The sequence below is a fragment of the Corvus kubaryi genome, unplaced genomic scaffold, assembly GCF_017639235.1.
Source record: "Corvus kubaryi isolate FWS band 111438036 unplaced genomic scaffold, C.kubaryi_AGA036_p1.0 37334, whole genome shotgun sequence".
In the NCBI taxonomy this organism is placed as follows: domain Eukaryota; kingdom Metazoa; phylum Chordata; class Aves; order Passeriformes; family Corvidae; genus Corvus; species Corvus kubaryi.
In genome coordinates, this window is record NW_024581108.1 from 8,191,356 (window position 1) to 8,216,162 (window position 24,807).

Genomic DNA, 24,807 nt, shown 5'->3' on the forward strand with positions numbered 1-24,807 from the left:
TAAATCAAGCAGACTTGTGATATTAGAGCATTTCTGTTACCCTTTGCAGGTTTCAAGGCAGCTTATTCAACCTTACAGTCTCACCAGGAAGCTAATGGGAAAGCCTTACAGCAATCTTCACAGGAAAGTTTCCAAATGTCAAGTGTCACCTTTCCAGCTGTTAGATGAATGGGTTGCCCAAAGGCATTTATTTGGATGTGCAGCCCTTGTAAAATCTGGTTGCTGTGGTGCAAAATGCTGTAATTTGGCAATTTACTTCACCAGTGTTTGGACCTGGTAGAAATTTTAGTGACTGGAGGAGAGTTTGGTTTTAAAGAAGTTGTTTAGAGAAGGATAGTATTACCCTACTGTTTATAGGGACAGGTGTGTGCACGTGTGCGTGCCCTTGTGCCCTTGTGCACGCACTCAGTTCACAGCTGAACTGTATTCTGGAAACTTCCAAAAGCAAGTGAAAAAATACCCTTACATACCACCTTATTCTCTCTCTGCTGTGAGGTTCTAAAGCAGGCAACCATCCTGTGATCTGAGCCTCTGAATCAAGTACATGTTAAATTTTAAATAAATGCATTGATACTATCTGTGTTTCAGTTAAGGAGTAAGTAGCCATTTCCAAAATCACCGACTATCTCAGCACCAGGATTTATAAATGATGCAGTCAGTCTTCATCAAAATAAAACTATTCCGTAGGATTTCTCAGCTAATCCAAGACCATGTCAAAGTGTAACTCAAACCCACCATCCTGACTCCTTGCAGAATGCACTGTTTGAACAGCATGCTGCTTGTATCCCAACCTACTCCAGGCAAAAGGCTAAGCGAACAGATGGGCCTGATATGTGCCCTGAAACTCCAGTCATTGCAAGCTCTGGCACATGGTCAAGTCAGGCGTGAGATCCAGACTCAAGGACTCTTCAGCAGAAATGCCTTATGTTCAGTACTGAGAGTTATTTACAGAAGCTTCTTGGCTGCTCTTATGCTGGAAACTTTCCATCATTAGTTGCCTAAATATCTCCTGCCTCTTAACATATTCCTCCCACTATATGAGGCATGGGTTCATCTCAGAAATTGTTGCCTGCAGCTGTGTCAGGTTAGTTTCTATAAACATGACCGGTCAAAGCCTAACTAAGGATAGTTGTAGTAGAACCTGTTAGGAAATGCAGTCAGTCTTCCTAGAACCGTTCCTTGCAAGTCTTTGGAGATCCAAACAGAATCAGCCCAATTCATGCAACTATCCACTACTCACATTTTCTCACAATTCAGCCTTCTTGTGTTATTCCATGAATGATGTAAAAATTTCAATTAAATAATCTTAGTGATTTATTTAGTTTGGGGATTGTAATCCTTAGCTTTTGTCCAACAGTGACTTTATGATCTTGTGCAGAAGCAATATAGGCTGCCGTTCTCTTCTGTGCCTCAGTTACCATTCATTTCTTTTTGTTCAGTGAATGGATTTAATAGTATAATAGTTACATTCAAGGTAGCTCACAATTATTGCAGGATTAACTTTTAATTTTCTATGCCTATCTTGAGAGCAAAGATGCTCCAGTATTTTCTTCTTGGATGATTGTGCCAGTCTTAATGCCTCACTCCTACTCTATTCATACACTTACATGTGGACTGTTTTCCCATATATGACAGTCAAGCTTCCATCTTCTTCTCACTAAAATGCCTCTTTAAAAGTGACTTTTTTGTTCTGGTTCACAGTAAGTTTTCTTTTATTTAAATCTATTTTTCTTTACTGTAATCTTCCAGTGTGGAAGTTTCTTTTATGCTTCTCCTAGACTGAAATGTACATGATACATTTAGAGAATACAGGTCTGATATAAATTGCACTTCACTAAAACATTATTCAAGATGAACTTTGAGTACATCACAGTGTTATTTTGAACTACTATTGTATATTTTCTATTTTTTCTTTACCTATGCTGTCAGAAAATATATGGGCTTTTTATCTGAAAAGTATAGTGTTGATTCTGTGTCAAGATTGACCATTCTCATATATTTCTTGAGCATATATGGATATACATTATTTCATAATCAATACCAGAATTGGGAGGTTCCCAGGAAGCTTGAATTTGAAGCCATTAGTTATGTTGTCTGTTTCTTTTCAGGATAACCGCAGGAAAAAAATGAATGTCTCTTTGTTTAGCTAGAACAACATATGAAACAATAGCATGCAGCAATGAAGCACCATTTGCAAAAAGGTGAATTAAAGGCAAGTTCAGGAAGCCTGGTAAATTAGTTGCTTGCCTCTGAGTAAGCAGTATGTCTGTTACAGAAAGAGAAAGCTAGGACTTAGAAAATCTCTGTCAAGGTGGACAGAGCCCTGAGCAAACCTGCTGTAGCTGACTCTGCTTTGAGCAAGGATGTTGGACAAGATAGTCCCCAGGCATCCCTTCCAACCACAACCATTCAGAGATTGTATGAAATAACATAAACATGTTTACCACAAAGTTAAATAATGAATGATTGGAGAGAGGATAGCAGAAGCAAGGGAGAAAACATGTTTTAGGATCAGACTTTAAGAAAGCCAGAGTAAGATGGAAGTATTCAGGAAAACTCTTCCAGGCAGTAGGATTTGTGGAGAAGGCTCTCTGTGAAAAATAACAGTAATACAGCTACTCGCTTTCACAGTCTATCTTTGTTAAAGGCCAGGAAATGCAGTTAGACCATATCACTCTGGTTAAGAATTTTCTCCATCTAAAGAAAATTAATGTCAAAAATTGTATCAGGTCCAAAGCTGAGTTCCTGTCTCTCAGCCCAGCACTGCAGCCCATGTGCTTTTGCCTTCAGGCGAATCCTGTTTAGGGTAAAGTAGACCCACTGCTTGCAACATGCTGGGGATTTTTCACCACCCTGTTCCAGTCTCCAAAAAATTGTCATGATTGCAACAAGTACCTGCAATATTGTTAGCTCAGCTGGTTGGCATCAAATTAAGAGGAAGAATGGGCCACACTTTTTGTCCTCTACTTCTAAAAATCAAGGGAAGAGTTATTATAAATAAACTCTTGCCTGTAGGCTTTCTTTTCCGATTTGTTTGTGCAGTGTCAGGGAAATCCTTCATTATAAAGATGATTTCACTTTCAGGAAGCTATATAACATTTTTGTTTGCCAAAAATTTTGCTTTGTAGAAAACAATGCATCAAGGCTTATAAAATACATTTATTTTATAAGCATTGTGCTGAAATGAAAAAAACAGCGAAAAAATAGAGTAAAAAAGGAAGTGATAGGAAAGAGGGAGATAAATCTCCAAAGATGTATTGCCACTGACTACTGAACCATCAGCTACATCCTTCCCCTGTGTGTTTTTAGATACTTGGTTTATTCCGTTCAAACCTTTTGTAATTCTCCCCCTGCCACCTGTGCTTGGGTCACTTAATCATTAACAAACCATTAGGCACATTTTGTGGGGCTGAGTGCATGTGGGTGGAATTCCTTGTGGTTCTGCTCTTTGGGAGGGGGAAGTAAGGCAGGGAAAATGGGCCCTTATATATGGTTTGGGAAGTGGCTTTAGACTGGTTTGAATGATGGCATGCAGGAGGCAAGGCCTATTCCTGCGTGGGTTATTTTCAACCATGGGCTTCAAAAGTCTTACACTGCTTTGGTGGATTTTTTTTTTTTTTTTGTCTTGTATAGGATTTCTTTCTATTTTACAGCAGAAAGGTCACTAAGAATCACATTTAAGCAACATTCATTTTAGATGAAAACAACTTTTAGAGATTTAATTGTCCTTGAGAAAAGAAACACTACAATGGAACTTCAGCTTCATATTCAGCACTGTCTGCCTATTTGTTTATAGCAAACAATATTTACAGTTGTACAAGCTATGAATAGTGTGTGAGCAATCCTCAGACTGAAATTCACAGAGAACATTCGAACAATCCTGAATAGCAAATTAATTTGAACTAGAAAATTAGGTTTATTGCTCAGATGTGTGCAAAGAGTAGAGTTGACCAAATCCTTTTCCTGAAGTCTTTTTTTGATGTCATTCTTACGTAATGAAAATCAAAGAGGTTTTTTTTAAGATTTCAGTACATCAGTATTGATTTCAGGAGATTTCCCCACTTTCAGATGTGTAGGAGACAAAAAGTGGTAGCATTTTAAAAATGCTTTAATTTGAATTGTGTGATCCAGAATTTTCTGGTTTGGCATTGCAAACAACATTTTGCAGTTGAAATATTAGTTTAGGAAAACAAAAAAAAAGTTAAAAAGATGAAATCAAACTCAAAGTAAAAAAAAGATTAAAAGAAAATACTTTTTTTCATTTCCCACCAACTATTTTTTTTATTTGCCAGTCAACAAAAGCTTTTGAGATGTAGAATGCCAGGCTGTTTGGCATTTGAAGAACTCAGATTATCCTGGTGTAGAAAAATAGCCCTGTGGAGTATGACATGCAGGAAGCAGTGAACACTCAGGAAGGAGAAAATGTGGCATGTTTGGCTTTTTATAAAGTGTAAATGCATTGGCCTCTAGCTGAGAGAGGTCGTGATACTGAAGTGAGTTTGGTCCCAAGTGTTAGGGATCTTTAGAAATTAGCTTTTCTCAAAATGTCCACCATTAGGGATCCATTCAGGTTCGCATAATTCAGGCTAGGACAATTCCACTGCTTTCAGTGCTTTTAAGCCATCAGAAAAATTGGTCCCAAAATGTATTCTCTTTGTCTGAAGATTTGAAGATCTGGGATCAGAACAGTGTGATGGAAATCCACACAATCCCAAAACCAAACAGGTCTGAACTCTCAGGTTTCAAACCAGCCTAGGAAACAAAAGGCACTAAAACGGACTCATCCTATCTGTGCTTATCAGTTTTCACAGGTAAAAATTGATTAAATAAATTCCTTAAAAAAAAAAAAATCCAAAAAACCAAAAGGCAGCAATTCGTAAATGGCTGAGGTTTTTACTCTGCTATAGAAAATCTTCTCCAAACTTCAAGTACTGGTTCTTTTTGTCCTGCTGAAAAAAATCTTTTTAAAGATAGAAGAAACTGCTATGCTGTTACCTGTGACTTATTAGCAACATAGACAGTGTAGGACTTCTCTGTGTTGGAAGTTCCTGCTTTATTTCTTTCTGATTTTATTGAGTCAACCATTTGAGTGAGCAAAGATTTAAATTCTACCCACCACAGCCTGATTAAGATGCTGTTTAGTATCCATACATGGGAAAAGCTTTTCTCTTTACAATTTTTATAATAGATGCAACACACATGTTGAATGCTTCTCACTGGCTCTTCAGAGAAAAGACACTTTCAAATGAAAACAAAAGTGATAGTGGTGGCACAGCCATAACATGTATGATATTCTTTGATGGCAAATAAGACTCTTAATTTTTTTCAGTCTTGAAGTATATTCATACTAATACAGATAAATATAAACCCAATATTAGTTTTGCATAGATGTGCTGCTGTGTAGGCTATATAAAACCTTTCAAAGTAGGGGGAAACGGTTTAGAGGTTCACAATACATGGAGTTAATGCTGAGTAATCCTCCACATGATGCTTTCCCTCATTTTTCACAATTTCCTACACTTTTTATAGATTGGCTCCTGAGAAGAAAACTAGAAAGGGTCTGTCTGCATACCCTGGGTTTTTTCAGTCTTGCTGTTACTGGCTGCTGTAGGGAACAGAGGTAACTCTTCAGAATGGCTGAACAAACCTTTGGACTGAACCAGGCTTATCAGTACAGGATGTAAAATAACTGTTTCTTTATTATTGTTGTTACTGTCATTCAGGTTTTTCCAGCATAGCATAGTATTTCAGCATGAATACTATTTGGGCAGATGTTACATAGGCAAGTGTTTGCATGTTTTGCTGATTTGCAAGTCTGAACACAAAATAGAATAAACTTTGGGTTATATATCAATTATTCCCTTATCAGGATTAATAATAAATTGTATAAAAATAGATCAGAAAAAATTCTGTGGTTTTGTGGTTTGTTTTGTTTTGTTTTTTTCAGTCTTTATATGGTGTTGCAGTTTCTACGGTTCCAGAACTCCCACTCTTCTATACTCCTATCGATTTAGTGGATATCAGTGTAGAAATGGCTGGACTGAAGTTTCCAAATCCTTTTGGCCTTGCCAGTGCAACCCCTACTACTAGTTCTTCAATGATTCGAAGAGCATTTGAGGCTGGATGGGGCTTTGCTGTCACTAAAACGTTCTCCCTGGATAAGGTGAGGAAATATTTTAATGTCTATTTTGCATATAACCATTTCTTTGTGTATTTGAAAAATCTGAATCTTTGGGGAATAGCTCTGTTATATCCAACTAGCATAAAGATAGCAGGGAAGGGTATGATACATTGTGTAGTTCAACTAGTCTGTGAGGTTTCCACACCGCAGTGACACAATTTCTGGTTTTGTTGTTATATTCTTCCCTTTTATTGCCCCAACCTTTAATACTAGCCAACTATTAAGTGAAAAAATCCATTTTTTAAGATACTGCAGTGAAAGTGTTTTCTGTGAAGGATCAGAATGCAAAGGGAATGAGTAACAACTTTGTCACATAACTCATGAAAGGCGGATTCTGTGCCAGAGGCTGCCAAGATAAGCCATTGAACTGGAGGTGCAGTTGCAATGTGATAATGTGGCTGCAAGGAGGAGGCTAGGTGGGTAGTGGAAGAGAAGGATGGAGGCAACATAAAACAAGCCTATGGAGAGAAGAGCACAGTGACATCAACCTTCAGTAACACGTAGTGGAGGAGGAAGGAGTTAGAATTCTAAGTCTTGAGGGCTATGGCTCAGTGTGGCACCTTAAATAAAGCATTTTGTGTGTTTTTAAGCATGTAATTGCTTGTTTGAATTCAGGAGAATTGCAACTTCTTGTTGCTACATTCAAAATGGCAAAATGAGACTGAGCAAGAAGTTTAGATAGTGAAAGAAAATAACAACTTTGATAAACAGATCACAGAGAAAAGAAACAGGTTTTGGGTTGGGATGTAGATATGGTTTGACTTGTGGAGAGAGGAAGAAAAGCAAAGGTGAATCCTTGGACATAGGCCTGAGTAACAGTGTGAATAATAGCAACATATTGTCAGCCAGTAACAAACAGTAGTGTGGGCTGAAGAAAGCTTTTGAGTTTAATTTGGATACAAGAGCCTTTATTCTTGGTTCAGAGGGGGGATATACAAGTGTGCTGATGGATGGAGCAGGAGAGAAAATGTGGATTTTTTCCTCCACCACCTTTCCATGGGTAAGTACCACAGGTGAATTAACTATAGTGGGTGCCCCTCTAGTATGAGGAAGATCTAAGGACAAAATGCTGCTGTATTGCTACAGAATACTGTAAAATATGTCAGGCTAGATTCTGCTGTTGCTTACACCTGTAGCCCTGAGGAAGTAAGTTTCCTCTGGATTGCAGTGGAGATTCCAATCTACTTCACAGGGCTTCTTATTAAAACACGTTTTAGGACAGAAATGTTTCTCAAGTATGTTTACAACTGACTTACATGTATAACATGCCATCAGCTGTAATTATTCAGTGCCTAGGCTACAGGCAACCCATAGCAAGTACTGAGACTTATTTTTTTATCAGTTTTATTGCTGGTATACTGGCAGTCCTGCCAGACTGCACGTTGATTACTGTGCATCTCGAGAGCTAAACAGACACAGGCTGAGTTCCAGCTTGGGTGGGAGTTCAGGAGGAAAGACATGCATGTTGTAGGAAGTGATGTTGGTGCTATACTAAGCAGCAGACTCTGAGTCATTCCTGAAATGGCGACTGCAAAGTGTTCCACTGGATGCCATGCTCTGGAGGTGTGACTCAGATGGAGATCTTTCAAGTTTTATTTAAGTATTTGTTTCAATAAGATGCAGAATATTGCCGCTATTATTTTTTTTAAGTTAATAAGTTCAGAAAAGTGCTATCTAGTGAATTCTAGTTCAGTGATTGTTATTTCTACCTAAGCTTCCTTCTAGTGTTCATCAGGAGGCAGTACTCTTTCTCTGTGCCTAAACTCTTGAATCATGTGTTGTGCTTAGTAGAACTGTGTCCCACCCAAGTGCTAGCTAGATTTCTGTTACTGTGTTCTTCCTAGTACTGCACTTCCCCCAGGTGTGTTAAGCCTTAATATTTGTGACATGATTTGAGATGCGTGGCTGAGCGCTGCTGCAGAAGCAAAATTGCTTTTATTTATCAGAGTAACATGGTACTTAATGCTAAAAAAATAACTATTTTAAATGGGAAGAAATGCTTAGTTAGGTACAGCAGTTCTTATGTGAACAGAGTATTACAAAAAGGCTGCTCATGTTGACTTAATGCTGGAGCAAGCTGTTGGTAGAGAGTTTGAAGTATTATAGGTTGGCATAACGTGCTAACTTTTTTTTTAACTTAGGTTCTGATTACGTAGACATAAATCTTGTGCGGTGTTAACCAGGGATCAGAATGTTCTCTTGGGCTGTGGTACCAGTGGTGGGGATTTCAGACTGAGCTGTCCTGCCCAGCTAGTCAAAGCAATAGACAAGAGGATGAAGAGTGAAGATTTCCTGATGTAAGGCTACAGAGTTGGTGGGAGGAGGAGGAGCAGCTCCCCAGACGGTGCAGTTCCCAAGAGTGGAAGAGATTCTGGGAGGGAAGAGAGTTTGCTAGACAGTTTTTGGCAGCTGAAGCTTTTCCACTTCGGCCTTGATTGTATGTGATACAAGTAGGATTCTGTGTTCTTCCTTCATCTCCTCATGTTATGTGTCCTGGTGAGGCTTTACTGGTGGGCTTCTTTCTGATTTGCCTAGTGTAAACTGCCTGTGTGGCCATGGGGAGCTTAGCAGCAGGAGAAATCCTCCCTTTTCCAGAGCCAGTGACTGAATTTGCCACTGTGTTCAGACACTGACAGAGGAAACCGGTGACTTCCCTGTTTAACACGGGCATCCTTTAGCAGTTTAGCAAAAGTGACTGATGCAACCTAAATTTGAGTGACATACAGGTAGTGAAAAGCATATACAGCCCAACCACAAATTTCCATACATTAACTGTGGTGTGATGGAATAAGGTCAGAGAGAAAAGCATGATAAATCTTGGAAGACGGGGATCCAAGGACAGAGATAAAAAGGACTCAGGCTGGATTCTTGTAAGACACGGAATTTATTTCATATGAGCTACTTCTCCTGTTCTCTCTTTCATCATCTAGCACAGAAAGCTCTTCTAAGAAAACACAAGGCTAGGGATCCCTGCAGCCCATGAGAGGCCCTACTGCCTCATACAGAGGAACTCTTGGGTAACAGTGCTGGAGTTCAGCCTCTGGACCGTAATTTACTCCCCTAGTCCTTCTAATCCTCATGTGTCATGGCCTCACCTTGAAAGCGTCACGTGCTGTCACAGAGGGAGTTAGCGCAGAGCGCACTGTTTCGTGCCGTGCTCGCTCTCTTTTTAAACACCCACGTACCTTGCTCATAATTGTCTTCATGACAGCCTTGGTAGCATTTTCTGTTTGTAGGGTGAGCATTTCAACTGTGAGTGATTCAGCAAAGTTTGTTCTTGCATACTACTGTACTATTGTTGAAACCTACAAAAAAGCTAACGTGAGCAATAGCTGAATTTCCTTCAGAGTATTTATACTTCTAAATATACTGCACTCTAAATACTTTAGAAGGTGCTGGATATTATAGTGTAGTGCAAATGTTAATCATAGGGGACTGTACCTGTATGTGTCTGTTGGAATCTGAGGGAGATAGTGACTTGTAGAATGTTATTTACTAAATTAAACATCTTTGCACAGCTGCTTTAGTATCAGCTAGATTTGATTTCTTCCAGAAAAGGGAGTAACTGCTTTTAAAATGGACAATCACTAGGAAAGACAAATGATAGCAGAATAGAAGTGTCCCTTCACACACCTTTTTGTACATTCATGTCTTCCCTTTTTGACTGCAGGATCAATAGCTCATTGCTCTGTTGGTTCAAATAGTATTTCTGTCTTGTTCCAATAACTGTGTGCAGCAACATATTATTTATAAGTTCTGTTTGCAAGGTATTGGAGGGAAATGGGGGAGCTGCATATCACAGAGTCCACAATAAATGGATACCAATTATTACCTCTTTTAGAGCTTAGATGAACGGAAAACTACACGCAGAATGACAGATACTACGTTAATTAAACACATAACTGTGAGTGGGAGGGTTTTAGGAGAAGTGTTATAGTGAGCTGGTTTATTTACTAAGAATTTATCAGTGAGTGTTGCTTAGAACATGAAATTTGCATTAAAACCTGTAATCAGAAAGTTTGTATAAACGTAGTATCAAAATAAGTCAGAGGTTGTATGATGTGTGTACATCCCTGTGCCATATTCACTACCACAGTGAGGAGCTTATAGCAGAAATTAGGGTTTTATCAGCTGAATTCAGGCTTTGTTGTTTTCTCACTGCAGTGTATGGGCTGTTTAGAAAGACGAAAAAACAACTGGGTTAGCAGAAATGTTTGCTTTGATTTTTAGATGCTTCCTTCACTTCTAAAATTTAATTCTGATTAATCAGATACATCTGTCTTTATTTTGTTGTGACATGCATTGATTTGTGATGCTGTCGCTTTCAATAATGCAGAAACAGTTGCCTTTATTATGAGAACCAGCCGAAATCAACATGCAGACTAACGTCATTTTTAATCTTTAATTTTTTTTTCATTATATAGGGAGCAAGTTGCGTGGATGATTTTAAAAGCAAAGCTACAATTAAAACTAGATTAAATTTGAGCTAAACCATAGCGGAGGAAACTTTCTAGCCATAATATATGTTTATGCAGCTCACAGATGTAGATTTCACAATACATTTTCAGAACCATTTCTGAATTAAAACCGTTGCTGGCAGAGCATTAATTAATTTGCCCAGTATATATCACATTTCTGTGTGCTGTTATTACAATATACATATTCAGGCTCCAGCTAGTTCTTTCTCTATACATTTGCACTGTGTGCACCTCGCTTCATAATTGAAGGTGGTAAAAAAATCATGGTACAATGATACATTGTTTTCCATAACATTAGTATTTCACAGAAGTGAATCTGTATTACAAAATGTATATTTTTGTATGATATTACAGCATAGTAATTTAGATTAAACTAGTTATAATTTATGGTGCCAAGCCAAAAAGCTATTTAAGATGCATTAAAATGCAGAACCATGACATTTGAAATTCTGATGTTCTTAATATGACAAAGGTTATTCTATGGAGTTTTGCTATAATATGAAATATTAATATTTCACAATACAGTTTTGATGAAGTACAATTTGCCTAGCTTGCATATGATAAAGAAATTAAATGCTTACCAAGGGAGTTCAGTGAGAATTAGAGCCCCGCCTGAACATCTGCTTGAAATGTTATTATCCTGTCCTACTGACAGCATCGCTCCCTCATTGTTTTTGAAGATTGACAGCTGAATATTGTACTGATTTCTGCAGCAAATATGTCTAGGTGAACTTTGTTTGGTTTTTAGGAATTTAGAACATGCTTTTGATTTCCATCCTATAATTTTTTTTTTATAACTTTGACATTTGTAGATGCCAGATTGAGGCCTGGTATGCTGTAGCAAAGATAGACCATTGACTTGCAACGAAATGCCAGTTGATATCTCAGTAAACAGAACTATTACTATTCTTTATTGTGTGGTCTGTATGAAAGCTGTATGGGCTTTCTTTGGGGAGACAAATGATCAGATTGTTAATGTCAAATATAAAAGGGACTGTTTGCCTTTCTACTAAATAGCATTAGACAACTTTTATTAACTACATTTTTTGAACAGAAAAATGAGCATTTTATGGGATTCCTTAGCACACAACACTCTTAAATTATTTTCTTGTTTTACAAGTTTTAAAATTACTATTATTAGTATTCTTAGGACTACTTTGTCCTTCATTTTGTTCCATATTTCTGAAAGAATTTTAATAAGAAATACCATCCTTACTGTTTCACAATTTATTGTATTTTTAGATCAGTGCATAAAATCAGAGAAGTTTAACAGAAGAGGTAAAAGGCTATGCTAGGGAAATGCTATAGAAAGTAATTATTATCTTTTAAAATGCTGTAGTTATGCCATTTTATTTTTATATAGAAAATGTGTTATTTAGCTACAAAAAAAGAACAAACAGTTCTGTGAATCTGAGTAAGTAGCAGGAAAACACTTTCCTTCTTTTTCTCTGAGACAAAGTATTTCTCTGATATGTTCAACTTAAGGACCAAATCTCATCTCTCTACTTAGTTTTACCCTACTATCTCTGACCCAGTGTAAGCTCCAAGGCTGGAGACTTCTTTACATGCAAAGAACTTCAAAAGCTTCAAAATTGCTGTCTGAGGAACTGGAAAGGACTGCATTTAACCATTCTTTTTCCTCAGTCCATATACCTGGTGATACAGGGGTTTGGCATATCTTCACCCTGGAAGAATCTGTCTAGAGAGATGTAGCACAGCTTGAACACTGTGAAAGAGAGACCAAAGATTCCAGAACTGAGAGCTTTAACAAAGTCATTATTGATAAGCCAAGGCCTTTCCTACCACAGCTGAAGTCTGCACCTACCACAGCTGAGGTCTGCACCAGGTAAATGCACACCTTAAATAGTTGCAGGTGTGCATCTTGACACCAGCAAATTTGTAAATGAGGCACTTCAGGCCATTTAAAAATCTGTTTTTACCATCAATAATTCTGATTATTTTGGCCAGTTAATATTTCTAATGCTGAAGATAACAAACTGCATTTTTAAAGCTAGAGTTTAACAACAATCTGTAAAAAGTCTCTCTTTCTCTTTGTGTTTGTATTTACTACTTTAGAAATTAAAAACTTCTTACAAGTTTGTGATAAAAATTAAAACTCTGAGGAAATGTTTAGTCCCCCTCTTCCTGTAGCATTAAATATCACAGAAATGCTGCATTTCTTCTGCAGTGAGAGTCTGTCTTCTGCAAAGAGTCTCTCATGGAGAAGTCTGTTATCTCAAGGCGTGGAGCACAATGTGACAATTCATCAGTGGAAGACAGGGATCTGTCATGCAGGGGTGTTGAACATTGGGTCAGTAAACCTCATCTGTGCTAAAGGACAGGATTTTTACAACCAGAGGATCTGCAATTTTCTTCCCCTGTTATCACTTTTCCTGCATTCCTCATGGAGCAGAGTGAGTGTGGCTATAACTTTTATACCACAGAGTCTAAGCTGGCAATGGCTTACCTTCCTCAGAGCTGCACATGAAGCTGGCCAGCAAAGGTAAAACCACACATGTGTCCAAAACGAGTTCTTGATAGGCTTCAGGATTCTCATTTATGTCTAAAGGATTTGGTTTCTGTTCGTCTGAGGAATTTTTATGCAGTATTTAGAGGTTGTTTCTTTTTCCTGTCTTTTTCTTCTGGAGTTGGTGGTTCAAAACATTGTAGCCAGAGTTCATATACATATATGAAGTGTAAATTTGAACATTAATCTTCAGCTTGAATATTTTAGGCAGCTTATGTAGAAAATACTTTTAAATCAGTCCTTAAGGTATTTTTTAATCTGAAAACTGTTGCATGTTCTAATGAAACTTATAGTGCACTTAGATTGGCATAATTGAGAAGGAGTTCCTCTGTAATTCTGAAGCACCATACAGATGCAACTCTGGGTATTTTCCTACATTAGCCTTTATATAAAAAATAGCTTCCAAAAGTAGGAGCGTTCATTCCTGCTCAGTATAATAGGTGCTGTTCTGGTAGTGACCAGAACTTGAGAGGTTGTAGTTTCTATTCATAGTGCAGCTATTACCAAGTTAGTCAAACAAAATGGATGCAAATTTTACACTGGTTAAAAATCAGAACAGTATTTCTTTTTATACTGAAGAAGCTACTTTGCTCTTTACTAATTTTGCTTTATTTACCTAATTCTTCTGAAAATACCTGCAAATATTTATCGAGAGAGACAAGGAGAGCACACATGCCTGATTTTCCAGTCATGCTGAGGATCTGCAAGTCCTGTTGGCTGTGTCTGAAGTACTCAACATTTTTGAATCCTGTATAAACAGGATTCTGAAAAGCAAATATGTAACATACTTGTGTAAAACATTGTTCAGCTATATTTTTCTGTAGTTGTTTTGTATGTCCTTGGAAGGTTGTTGATGATTTTGGCAACGACTCATATAAATTTTGTCTGAAAGGAATTCAGCTAAAAAGGCAGCTTGAATGTAAGCTAGAAATTTGTATGTGTAATTCTGAAATTTAGAATTTTCTCATTTATTCCATTCTCAATTCAGATTTGTTGCAAACCTTTTAGTATTGTTGCATCGTATTAGTTGCATGCAACCAACTGCATCTACCTTTCTTAAGTGGCATATATTTTATAATTTATTAGAAAAGGTTGTAGGAAATTGTTTTTAATAGTTATATTGAAAATGCAGCTAAGACAATCACAGCATAAGGACATATTTAACATATTTTAGTTTCTTAGCATAAATGAAAAACTTCCCTATTTTTTGAAATTGTTAAGATACACTTTATTAGCTAAGCACAGATATTCAGGAAAAAAATGAAATCTTTATTTTGTCATTATAGAATTCAGAAATTTCCCTTGTTTCAAGTCATTGAGTTTTTGACTCTCCCCATTTGGTTAAGGGTGTCTGTGAGAGTTTGGGGTTTTTTCCCTCATTTCTACATTCTAATTATAAAAAAAATCCCAAACACCATCTAGAATTCAGTACACCTACTGAGATACTGAAGTAGAATAAAGGAAAATGGTCATCATGATTCAGGTGCTGTCATTTATAGTTCAGCATCTTTGCTGAGGTCTGCATTTGTTGCTGTGGTCAAATGCTGGCTTCTGCAAAAGCCTAGGTGACACTTTGGGACCCCACCTCTGCCCACTGCCATTTTAAGGCTGCAGATGCCTTGGGGAAGACCTTCCAGTGCTGGGCCTCCTCCCCTGGCACCAGCTGGTGGCTCCTGCTTCAGCTGGGCACGTTACAAGGCAGCCGTGCTGTTAGGTGACTGCTGTTCTGCTCCGTACCACGACAGGCTGAGGAGACCTGAAGCACCTCATGCAGCAGCTGTTGTCCCAAGATTCCTGGGTGGTCCATGGACTCTTGCAACATGTTTGCAGAAATGTGGTCCTGAATTGACCCTGCAGAGACACTCTTAGGTCGGTGTCAAGCATGTATGTGTGTACAGCTCGTGTTAAGAATTTTGCAGGCATTAGCTGAAATGATGTAACTGTCTCAGAACTGGCTTATGTTTCCACACACAGGTTTACAGGGTTTAGCTTAATCACTTTTCAAGGAATTTTTGGTTATACCAGTGTAGCTTCTATATAAGGGCAATACACTTCTCCTAAGTGTTTGAGTTACCTCAGGTCTTGAGTTCCCGCTTGGTAAATGAAAAGGGTATGGCTGTGTTTAACATCTGATTTGCCCACACAAGAAGTTAAGAAAGCAAAGAGCTGATTTTTGAATCTCATGGTGATATAATTGCATTTACTCCTGATTGACATTGTTGCAAAAGCAGAATGAAGTCCCATATGTTTAAAAAAACTGACAGGTTCTTGTGTTAAAATACCTATTACTAATCCAACTATGTATGCGAATGTATTCTAAATAGCATTTCTTATCATTATTTGAGATACATAGTTACCTAAAGTTTTTCACTACAATTGCGATTGTGGGACTCTATCCTTCAGTCAGGAAGCGTAGGATTTTTGTGAATAAATCCTCTAGAGTTTATTCAAGGAGGAGACAAGTGTATCCATCCTGTGACCTTTGGAATTACTACTTTAAGAAATATCCAAAAAGCTTTTGTCATTGCTAATTGCAGAATACTATTTTTGGTCTATAGAAAAAGGAAATAGGAACAGACATTTTCAATAATTCCTTAATATTCATGTTATATTAGTCTTTAATTGTAATTTCCCACATCATGTATTATAAGGCCATAACTTTAGATTTGTGTGGAGGACTTGATACTACTTCAAAAATTATTTATACTGAATTGCAGTAATGCTGTTGAATTATTATTGAGTATTGACATTTTATACTATAATCTCTTTTGGCTTTGCTGGCACATTTTGGACTATGAAGCAGTTAATTACAATGCAAGTATAGGTCTCGAAAACAGCTATCACCACCTTTTCACTGTTCTAGAACATATTTAAACCTACAATATGTTAGTAAGTTTAAAAATTATTTTTGTCCCTAACTTCTGCTTGCCTGACTACTCTGATAATTTAGTGCAGTATAAGAGTTTAAAAAAATTAAATTCCTAAACCACATTACAAATGAAGAAGACATAAACTAATGTTATTGCTGAATGTTTCTTTGTTAGCAGCTGACCTTCTATTCCTAGAGAAAAGAAAGTCTTGGCTAGAAGACAGTTCAATAAATGAACAGGCTATATATTGATTTTTCTCCCTCTTTCCTTGTTATGTAATATGATTTCCCTTCCCTTGCAAGGGTTGCCGTTGTACAGGATAGGGCTGGGATCATGGTCATGGAAGCGTATGGGAATGTGTAGACTAAGGAAGGCTGTCACAGCAGTCAATAAGATCTGAGAGGTGTTGACTAATTGCCTGCTAATTACACAGTAAATTGTCTAATTAAGCTGATGGTTAATTAGGGTACGCTCGCACAGCAGTCTTATGGAATTTTTGTCTGATGTCTGGGAAGCAGCTTGTGTAATTGGCAAACTGGTAAGGACTGGCAGAGAACATGACTGGGAAGCCCGCTGCCAGTAGATGACAGAATAAGGATGCGTTTGCACAAAGGTTGTCATGTGAACACGCAGGGGTTTGTTAGCCTTCTCCAGCTACGTGGCAGCCAGCACAACGAGGAATTGAGCTGAAAGCTGCTGGAAGCTGTAAATAAAATAAGGCTTAAGCGTGTGATATTAGAAAAGCAGTGACATGTGCTCTTATATTTTAGTCAGTTTGAACTTTAGATAAACACAGGGTATCAAAATTCTCATGTACAGAGAACTTCACCAAACTGTGTGACTTGACCATGGCAGTAATTATGGTATTTTGATCTATTTAGTGGAGTCCCAAAGTGATCCTGTTTCCAGGGACATGCTGTATGTGTGTTGTTGTTGAAAAGGTATAGCTGTTAATAAGGATGCTTGCCAGCGATCATAACCGTCATGTGTGGCATTCTGAATGCACTTTAGTTAGTATTGTGTCCATCCCTAAATGTGACAGAGTATGAGCAGGTCACAGTGGTGCTCTGAATAAAATATGTGTGCACTATACATAACCATAATATCATTAATAAAAATCCAGATTCCAGATTCTGACCCAAAGGCAATGGAAATGGTCAGGAATACTAAGCAGAGAGAACCTGGACAGCACAGGAATACAGACACCAAATTCTGCCAACATCAGTTTGCTGTGACTTAAATTTTTCATTCGGTAAAATGACATGGTATGTGGACTTTCTTAAAGTTAATTACAAATGTAATTATCCTGCAGAATCAGAGTTGCACAACACAGGATTGAGTCTTCACATGACATTGTGATGTAATTTTGAGTTAGGTATCTGCAAGATCTATGAAAAGTATAGCTCTTTGTACATCATGAGCTAAACCAAAGAAGGTGTGCATGTATATATGTGCTTATTTGTTAAGAATGTTTTGATGTCACTTGAGCAAAGTGAAACTTAATGTCCACTTCGTTTCTTGGAAATCACATTTGTTTCAGTGGTCCCCATCATTTTACTTCTAAGCATTTGAAGTATGTGGTTTAGACACAGTGTCTTTCTGGAACAAAAAGAAAAATTAAGTGAAGTCCAGATCTGGTTTGGTGCTGAAACTGTTGATTTTCATTTTTTTCTTTTAAATTTAAAGCACATATATGTTTCTTCTCCCACAGAAAAAGAATTTCAAAACAATCAAACTTTGAGGGATTAAATTATACTTTCTTTGAATTAATAAAGCCAATCGTATCCTGTGATCTTGCTGCTTCTACTTACCTGCACAGTTAATAATGCCTTTATGTAGCACCCTCTATGTTGTGAATGTTTGTTTATGATTTTTCCTTCAAAAATAATTGAGTAAAATCACGGTACGCTAAGAACGTTCTCACTGTGCCAGCCTTCAGACACAGGACTCCAAACACACAGAGGCTAATCTAGAAGGCCTTAAACCTGCTCTGAGGGGGATTGTAACAATACCTGTAATGTTGCTCCTCTGCGTGTATTTCCACAGAAGAAAATGCTACAGTTCCCCTGCATCAGATCCCATGAATTATTGCATAAAACAAAAAAGGTGAGGTACATTGATTCAAGTCAAAACCATACAGGGAGGCCCTGTGTACATAATTTTCTTTCAAATAAAATATACTTTAAATTTGCATTAAATATTTACATGTATGGTTTTTCCACATCTGTCTGCACATATGAAAAAACAAACCTCCTCAATTAATTTTTCCTTACTGTTTTTAAGGATTATTCTTTAAAAGTATTGGAGAAACTATTGTTTTTGCTTCTGACAGCATATTCAGGAACAAAGCTCACTTCACCAGCCAACTGCAACTGAAAGCATACGGTGCAACCATCACAGTTGCTTTCATTTTCTGTCATGGGGCAGCAAATGGATACATTCTAATGCATTTTATTCTCTGAAGACAAAGAAAGGAGTTCAGAGGATAATTGTTACCTTATTATATCCTTCAAAAGGAATTTCTGGCACATGCTATTATGATTTATGTTTTAATAAATCACACAAACATAGGAAAGCATGTCTCCAGTAATTCACATGGTATACTAAATGTAGGTATGTAAAGCCCTATTGCAATATCACGATCTGTAATAAAAATTGTGTGGCAATAATGCTGCTGTTAAACAGCATCAATAGCCAACTTATTTTAGAAATAGGTTTTTTTAAATGTACCAATTTTTTTCATCTGCAGTTATTGCTCTATCTTATATGACTGTGGAATCTATCAAAATTGGGAGCATTTCCCAAATTTCCCTAATGCAGTGTGTCCCAAAGCATCTTCCTTGTCTGTTTTCAAGCCTCATGCTTAAACAATGGAGTGAGAGGAGCATGCTGTCGGTGCGGTGTCGGCGTTGTGTTCAGCTTTATTGCCTGTGATGGTTCTCTCCCTGTGCAGTTCAGGAGGGTTCCTGTTTGCACCCTTTTATTTAATGTGTATATCAAGCCATAGAGAACGTTTAGTAAAGTGACATTGATTGAAGTGTTTTCAATATGTTGAAACTCAGCTTTATAACTCTCAGCTGATTTAGCTGGAGCAGCTGATTGCATTGTTCAGTGTTTGTGGGAGACTGGGGCATGGTTGAAAGCACACTGAGCAGAAGTCAATCCAGACAAGATAGGAGCGATGCTGGAATCATTAGAGAAAACTTCCAGAGGCTACAGCAAGAGAATTATCAGTCCTTCTGGCTGAGGGATGTAGTTCCATTCCAGGCTGTAGCTGCAAGAACAGGCAAGAGCCAGAAGCCTACACCCCTTTTGTTTTCTGAATACAAGCTTTGCAACGAGTATCCATGCTTTATATTTCAAGATTAACCTACTGCCAGCTCATGCTATATTGGACTGGGTCTTCAATCTACCCAAATATTGTTAGTGGTGACAAACTTCATGGCTTGAAGTTTCCTGCAAGGGGATTCCCCCTGCAAGGGGAATCAAAACTGCCCCCAGCCCATACTGCCTGTTTGGGGAGCGGAAGGAGATGCTGGCAGTTCACAGAACACTGTTGTTGCACGTGCTTGGAGCTCCTGCCCAGGGTGATCTGTAACAGCCCAAATCCCTTAACTGCAGCACAAACTCAGAGAGCTTGTTTTTCCTCCCTAACTTTGCAAGAATTGAGGAAAGGATGAATACTGGGTTTCTAGTTACTACTGGTTTTTTATTATTCTGTTTAAGTTTATACTGCTGCCAAGAACAGTGTTCTCAGAAGGTCAGTTGATGGCTGCTCTTGTGTAGGAGGTATATTTTAAAGACTGACAGGAGTACCTGGAATAGGTGATTTCACATGGAGGTAATGCAGGTCTCGAACACATAAATAAACAAAATTTTATTTTCCTATATTCTGGATATAGTCAAACTCAGATGAATTTCTCTGTTGACATTCATGGATTTTTTTGTTTGATACCCAGAAACGATTTTTGCCTTTAAGAAGAACAGAATATTGGAGTCCATGTCCAAATTTTTGGAGTATGTATTTTTGAGTGTCACATTTCTTTTTTCATTTCTTATTCTAGGCTAAAAATCTGCATTTATCTTGGTTAAACTGGAACAAATCTATCAGCCAGAAAATTCATAATAGTATATTATAATTTCTTTTTCTAGAAACAGCAATGCCAATTTAATCTTCACTTTACAATAATACTGTATATATCCAAGTACATGGTTTTCTTTACTTGAGCAACTTTACTCTCATAATATAATTTACATTTTCATTTCTATTTTAACACTATGGTTAGAGAAGGCTCTAAAAATGTATGAGAGAGAGAGTAAGAATATATCTGAGAGTAAAGTATTAAAATGATAAACTAAGGACCATCAATCTTATGACTTCTTTCTTATGCCCCTCTCTACAATACTAAAAGTGATGCTTTGCTACCGTAGCAAAAATTGTTCTTACTGTGTGTTGGGAGTTATGTACCTGTAGATATATAAGCTCTGTCTTGTGCTGTTTATTTCCTTGCTTTTTGGTGGTGTTTTTTGTATTTCTTTCATTCCTTCTTTAACATAATTTTAAAAAATTAGTTCCAGAGAGTGCAAGGATTTAATGAGGTTTTAAATGACCAAAAAATAACAGTTTCTACAGAAAGAGAGTGACGTATTTCAAACTCTCTTAAAATTAAATCTGGTGGTCAAATTTATGCAGAGGAGATTCTTTGTCCAACATCCTCCATGTCTAGCTTGCTTCAATTATGTTCAAGGGTTCGCATTCCTACCAGGTCTCCTCCTCATGTGTCCTTGTCTTTTAAGAAAACTTTTTCCAGCCAGCCATTTCTCTGCCTAACTGAGCTGGTATCGTGGGCAGTGGACCATCCATAGGTGCTTGGCTTTTGCAACATGCGCTGGACTGCTTCCTGTTCCTACTGTAAATGTTGGAACACAACATCACTCAAATTCCTGCTTTTCTGTCTATTACTCAAGAGTTCACAGTGTGCTTGCTGGTATTCAAAGCCATGATGTTAGTGCCTGTTACATACAAAATAATATGACTTAATAGCGTAATTGAGGATGTAGCGCTTGCATTCAGCACGTGTATTTACAGCGAAGTGTCTTGATATAGCTGAGCTCTCAGGGACAGAAACATCAAGTGCAACAAAGAAAAACATTTTTTTTCCAAGTGGTGGAAATGAGAGTTGTTTATTTTGAGAGATCTTATGTAAACGTAACTGGGGGAGGAAAAGTAAGCCAACGTTTCCAGCCAATCCACGCCTGTACACTCATATCTCTGCTGGCTGGAGCTTTCCCCTTTGGTGCCGTTAGCATTTTCATTTCAAAAAACGACAGTCTGCAGTGGAAGCAGTAAAAATGTTCAACCTGTGGTTTAAATTATTGATTTTTTTGAATATTGAAGCAGTATTTCAAATGGGTTTTGTTTGAGTTACTTCAGGGTAGAGGGTTCCAGAGGTAATTTGATATCTAAAAGCCTGTGTATTTCAAAGCCATTTCAGTCTTTTGAGTTCCTTCAGCTGATTGGGTAAAATACCTTATTGTCTCCTGAACTGCAGGCAATAGATAAACTGCAGCTCAAGGTTAGCGCGTAGACCAGCGTACAATGCTCCTGGTGATTTATTATGCGTACTCAGTGTCCAATCAACTGACAAAAAATACCTCATTTATTTTTAATGCAGTAACTTATCTTCACTTAAAAAAGAAAAAATCTTTTGAGATGCTAGTGTTCACAATTGAGATGGGGGAGCTCTGTTTCCTGTATCGCTAGGCAATGATGCATAATTAAAATTAGGTGAATTCATGGTATAAAATCCAGTATGTGTAAATAAGAAGTAGGTGCATGTATTTTCACAAATAGATCATTACGTTGCTGCAGAATAGAATGGCTGTAGTGAGAGAGAAGTCACTTTTAAACAACTGCAGTAGAAGCGGCACTCACTCTCTTTCACAAAGGCTGGGTTATTTGTGGTTGTACACATGCAGTGTTTAGGAAATTAGCCATTCTCAGAACCCTTCTAGTCACAGGGGGGAAAAAAAGTAAAAATGGTATTACTTTAGTAAGGCTCAGATCTGGTGGCGAAGCCATATTGAAATGAATATTGGAGTTGATGGGAACTGTGTAAACTAAATTAATTGCAGGAATGGGCCCAGTTAAGAAGGGTTATTTCCACTAATGACACTAAATATCACAGAATAATGGTGTGAGTCAGATTTTAAACAGGTTTTTTGCCTTAAGGAGGCTATGGTTTAAAGAGTACCAAAACTAAAAAAAAAGCAAAAAAAACTTCACTAAAGTATGGATTATGCAAATTTAAAAATTATGCAATTTGTTTTGCATATTAGTATATATATGGCATATATGTTTAAATAAAACTAAAATATATGAATATAAGTTGTGAGAAGATGTATGGCATAAAGAGTTTATGTAATGCCCAATTGGTTTCCATCTTAAAATAACGCTACAACTACAATACAATCCTACAATAACTAGTTTCTGTGAGTATAGTTTAAGAATTTGTCAGATTTTGTTGATCCTCTTGGGATCTGCACTACAGTGTTTTGCATTGTAGTTTCCAAAATCCCCTTTAAATCCCATGAGTTCCTGCTGTACTAGTGTGTGTACAGAACAGTTTTATCCGTCCTGTTCTAGGTGTGCAGCAAGGAAGTCTGCCCTGCCCTGTAGTACTGGCTGCACTAGGGGAAGGCTGTCTAAAATAGCAGAGGTGTAAAAATCCAGACCCGTAATGCCTCCAAAACCAGAAATGTGCAGTCTATGCCTGCCTATATACTTAATTGTTTTGCACATTAATTGAGCATAGACTATGCTGTATAGATGAGTCTCCATACGTGGGGATAAGCTTTGGACTGAGAAGAGCCTCGGTAATTCCTGGGTGTATGAGGTAATGCTGGGTGTCGGTGTTGTGGAGCTCTCCTTGGCCCTGATGCAAACTTGGCTTCACTGCCCTTGGAGTGAGATTGCTCCTGTGATCTGGCACGTGGAAGTAATGGGTATATCCTGTTTCTTAGTGAAGTTTTGCAGTGAGCTGTGCTTTAAACTCCACGGTTCCATAGTAGGAAGAAGGAGGCAAAGGCAATCCCTGTGTTCTGCCCTCTCTAGCTCAGGACAGACTTACTCTTAGTATTCCAGTTTTGAGCATGTACAAGCCTTTTGTAGGAGGTCTCAGCTGGCTGTGCCATTAATGGTGCCAGAGATCCAGCCCCAGCTGTCATATACTTTCTTTCACCCCTGTGGCAGTAAGAGTGGGAACATTTACAACAGATTCCCAAATGAAACCCTAACTCAATTATAGTGTCTTAACAACCATCTTCCTATTGATTTCAGGGGGAATGGACTTCATATCTACCTTATCTGTGTGTGCCTGCTAGATCCTCTGATGAGCATATTTACTTAACTGACAGACCTGAGCAATGACTCCAGAGAGGGCTGGGGTTTGGGACTTGTTATACATTTGATGAAAAAGGACATGCTTAGCTTAGAATATTGTTTTTCCTTGGTGGTAAACAGGAGAATGGTCCTGCTAGGAATTTCCATGTATCATGGCTGCTTTCAGTTCTTACAAGAATATTTTAATGAGCTTTGATCTTTTTGCTGTATTAAATTTGTGCTTTATGTCCCACAGGGTGAATTTTTAAAAGCCAATAGAATGTGTCATTTTTCATGGGCATTTAAAAAAGTTAATAGGCATTGACTAAGCTACTGCTATGAAAACGTCAGGTGAATGTAGAGGAAAACCAGACTGGAGATGGGGCCTCTGTGTCTGCATCAAACCCCGACAATCTGCCACAAGCAGATGGGAAACAGAGCTTGTCCTTTGGCATAAAAATTCTATGTGCACTTCAGCACTTCTCTACATGGATTTCTGCCTGTCAGAGAGGGTATAACATCTGCAAACACTGAATGTTTATTTATTAAGAGCTCAGTCTGGAAAAGCAGAATCAGCCCATCAGGCAGGAAATCTCCACTTTGAAGCTCTCAAATGGAAAAAGCCATTTCTGTCTAGATTATTGAGCCCATGTGTGGTACCCTTGTGATGACTGATGGATGATCACACGGTGCTCTCAGAGGAGCTCAGATCTCCCAGTGACGGACCCGGGTATGCTTGTTCTACCCTTCCTGAGCTTGGTCCACCCAGGATTTGCATTTCCAAATGCACTCCCTGGGATGTTTACATCCTACCCCAGGTTCTGTATGAGCCGTCCTGCTAGAGAAGTACAGCATGCTTATCAATCAAAATATGCCAGCAGAGTTTGTTCCATGATTCAGGGGGTCAGAAAAAACCCATTAGTCATTACAAAAATGGTAATTAATTCAGGATGATAGTTTTATTTGCAGTGCAAGATTTGAGATTCCTTGCAAGTTGATTCACAGAAAAGTAATTTTGAAAGAATGTTGTAAGTTATTTGGTTTTTCCTTTTTTTAGCTTAAACCTGTTACGAAAAGTAGTTCAACTACTTTTATGTCTATGAACATAAAATCTAACAGTTTGCATGCAATATTCTTATGTGGTTCCTTACTCTGTAGTCAATACAAAGAGGAAAATGCTAGGGTTTTTTCATGAATTTTAAGGTAGATGAGGCCTCCAGCAAAAATCAAAATCTATTTTAAAGATCCTGTCTAAAATGTAGTGCTGAATTAAAATTGGTTTGAATCTCTTACAAGATGTTCAAATGCTGAGTTAAAATTCACAGGAACTGATATTTTCATGGTTTGTTTATCCCCATGATTTTTGTATC

General features: G+C 37.8%; 1 protein-coding gene across 5 annotated transcripts in view; it reads left to right on the forward strand.

The window, feature by feature from the left end:
* Positions 1 to 24,807, forward strand: part of DPYD (dihydropyrimidine dehydrogenase) — a 353,009-nt gene that overhangs the window by 183,131 nt on the left and 145,071 nt on the right. For all 5 annotated transcript variants that reach the window (XM_042030116.1, XM_042030118.1, XM_042030120.1 and 2 more), the window contains one exon: positions 5,948 to 6,163. In XM_042030116.1, the coding sequence (XP_041886050.1) occupies positions 5,948 to 6,163 (216 nt within the window). The remainder of the gene's footprint in view (positions 1 to 5,947; positions 6,164 to 24,807) is intronic.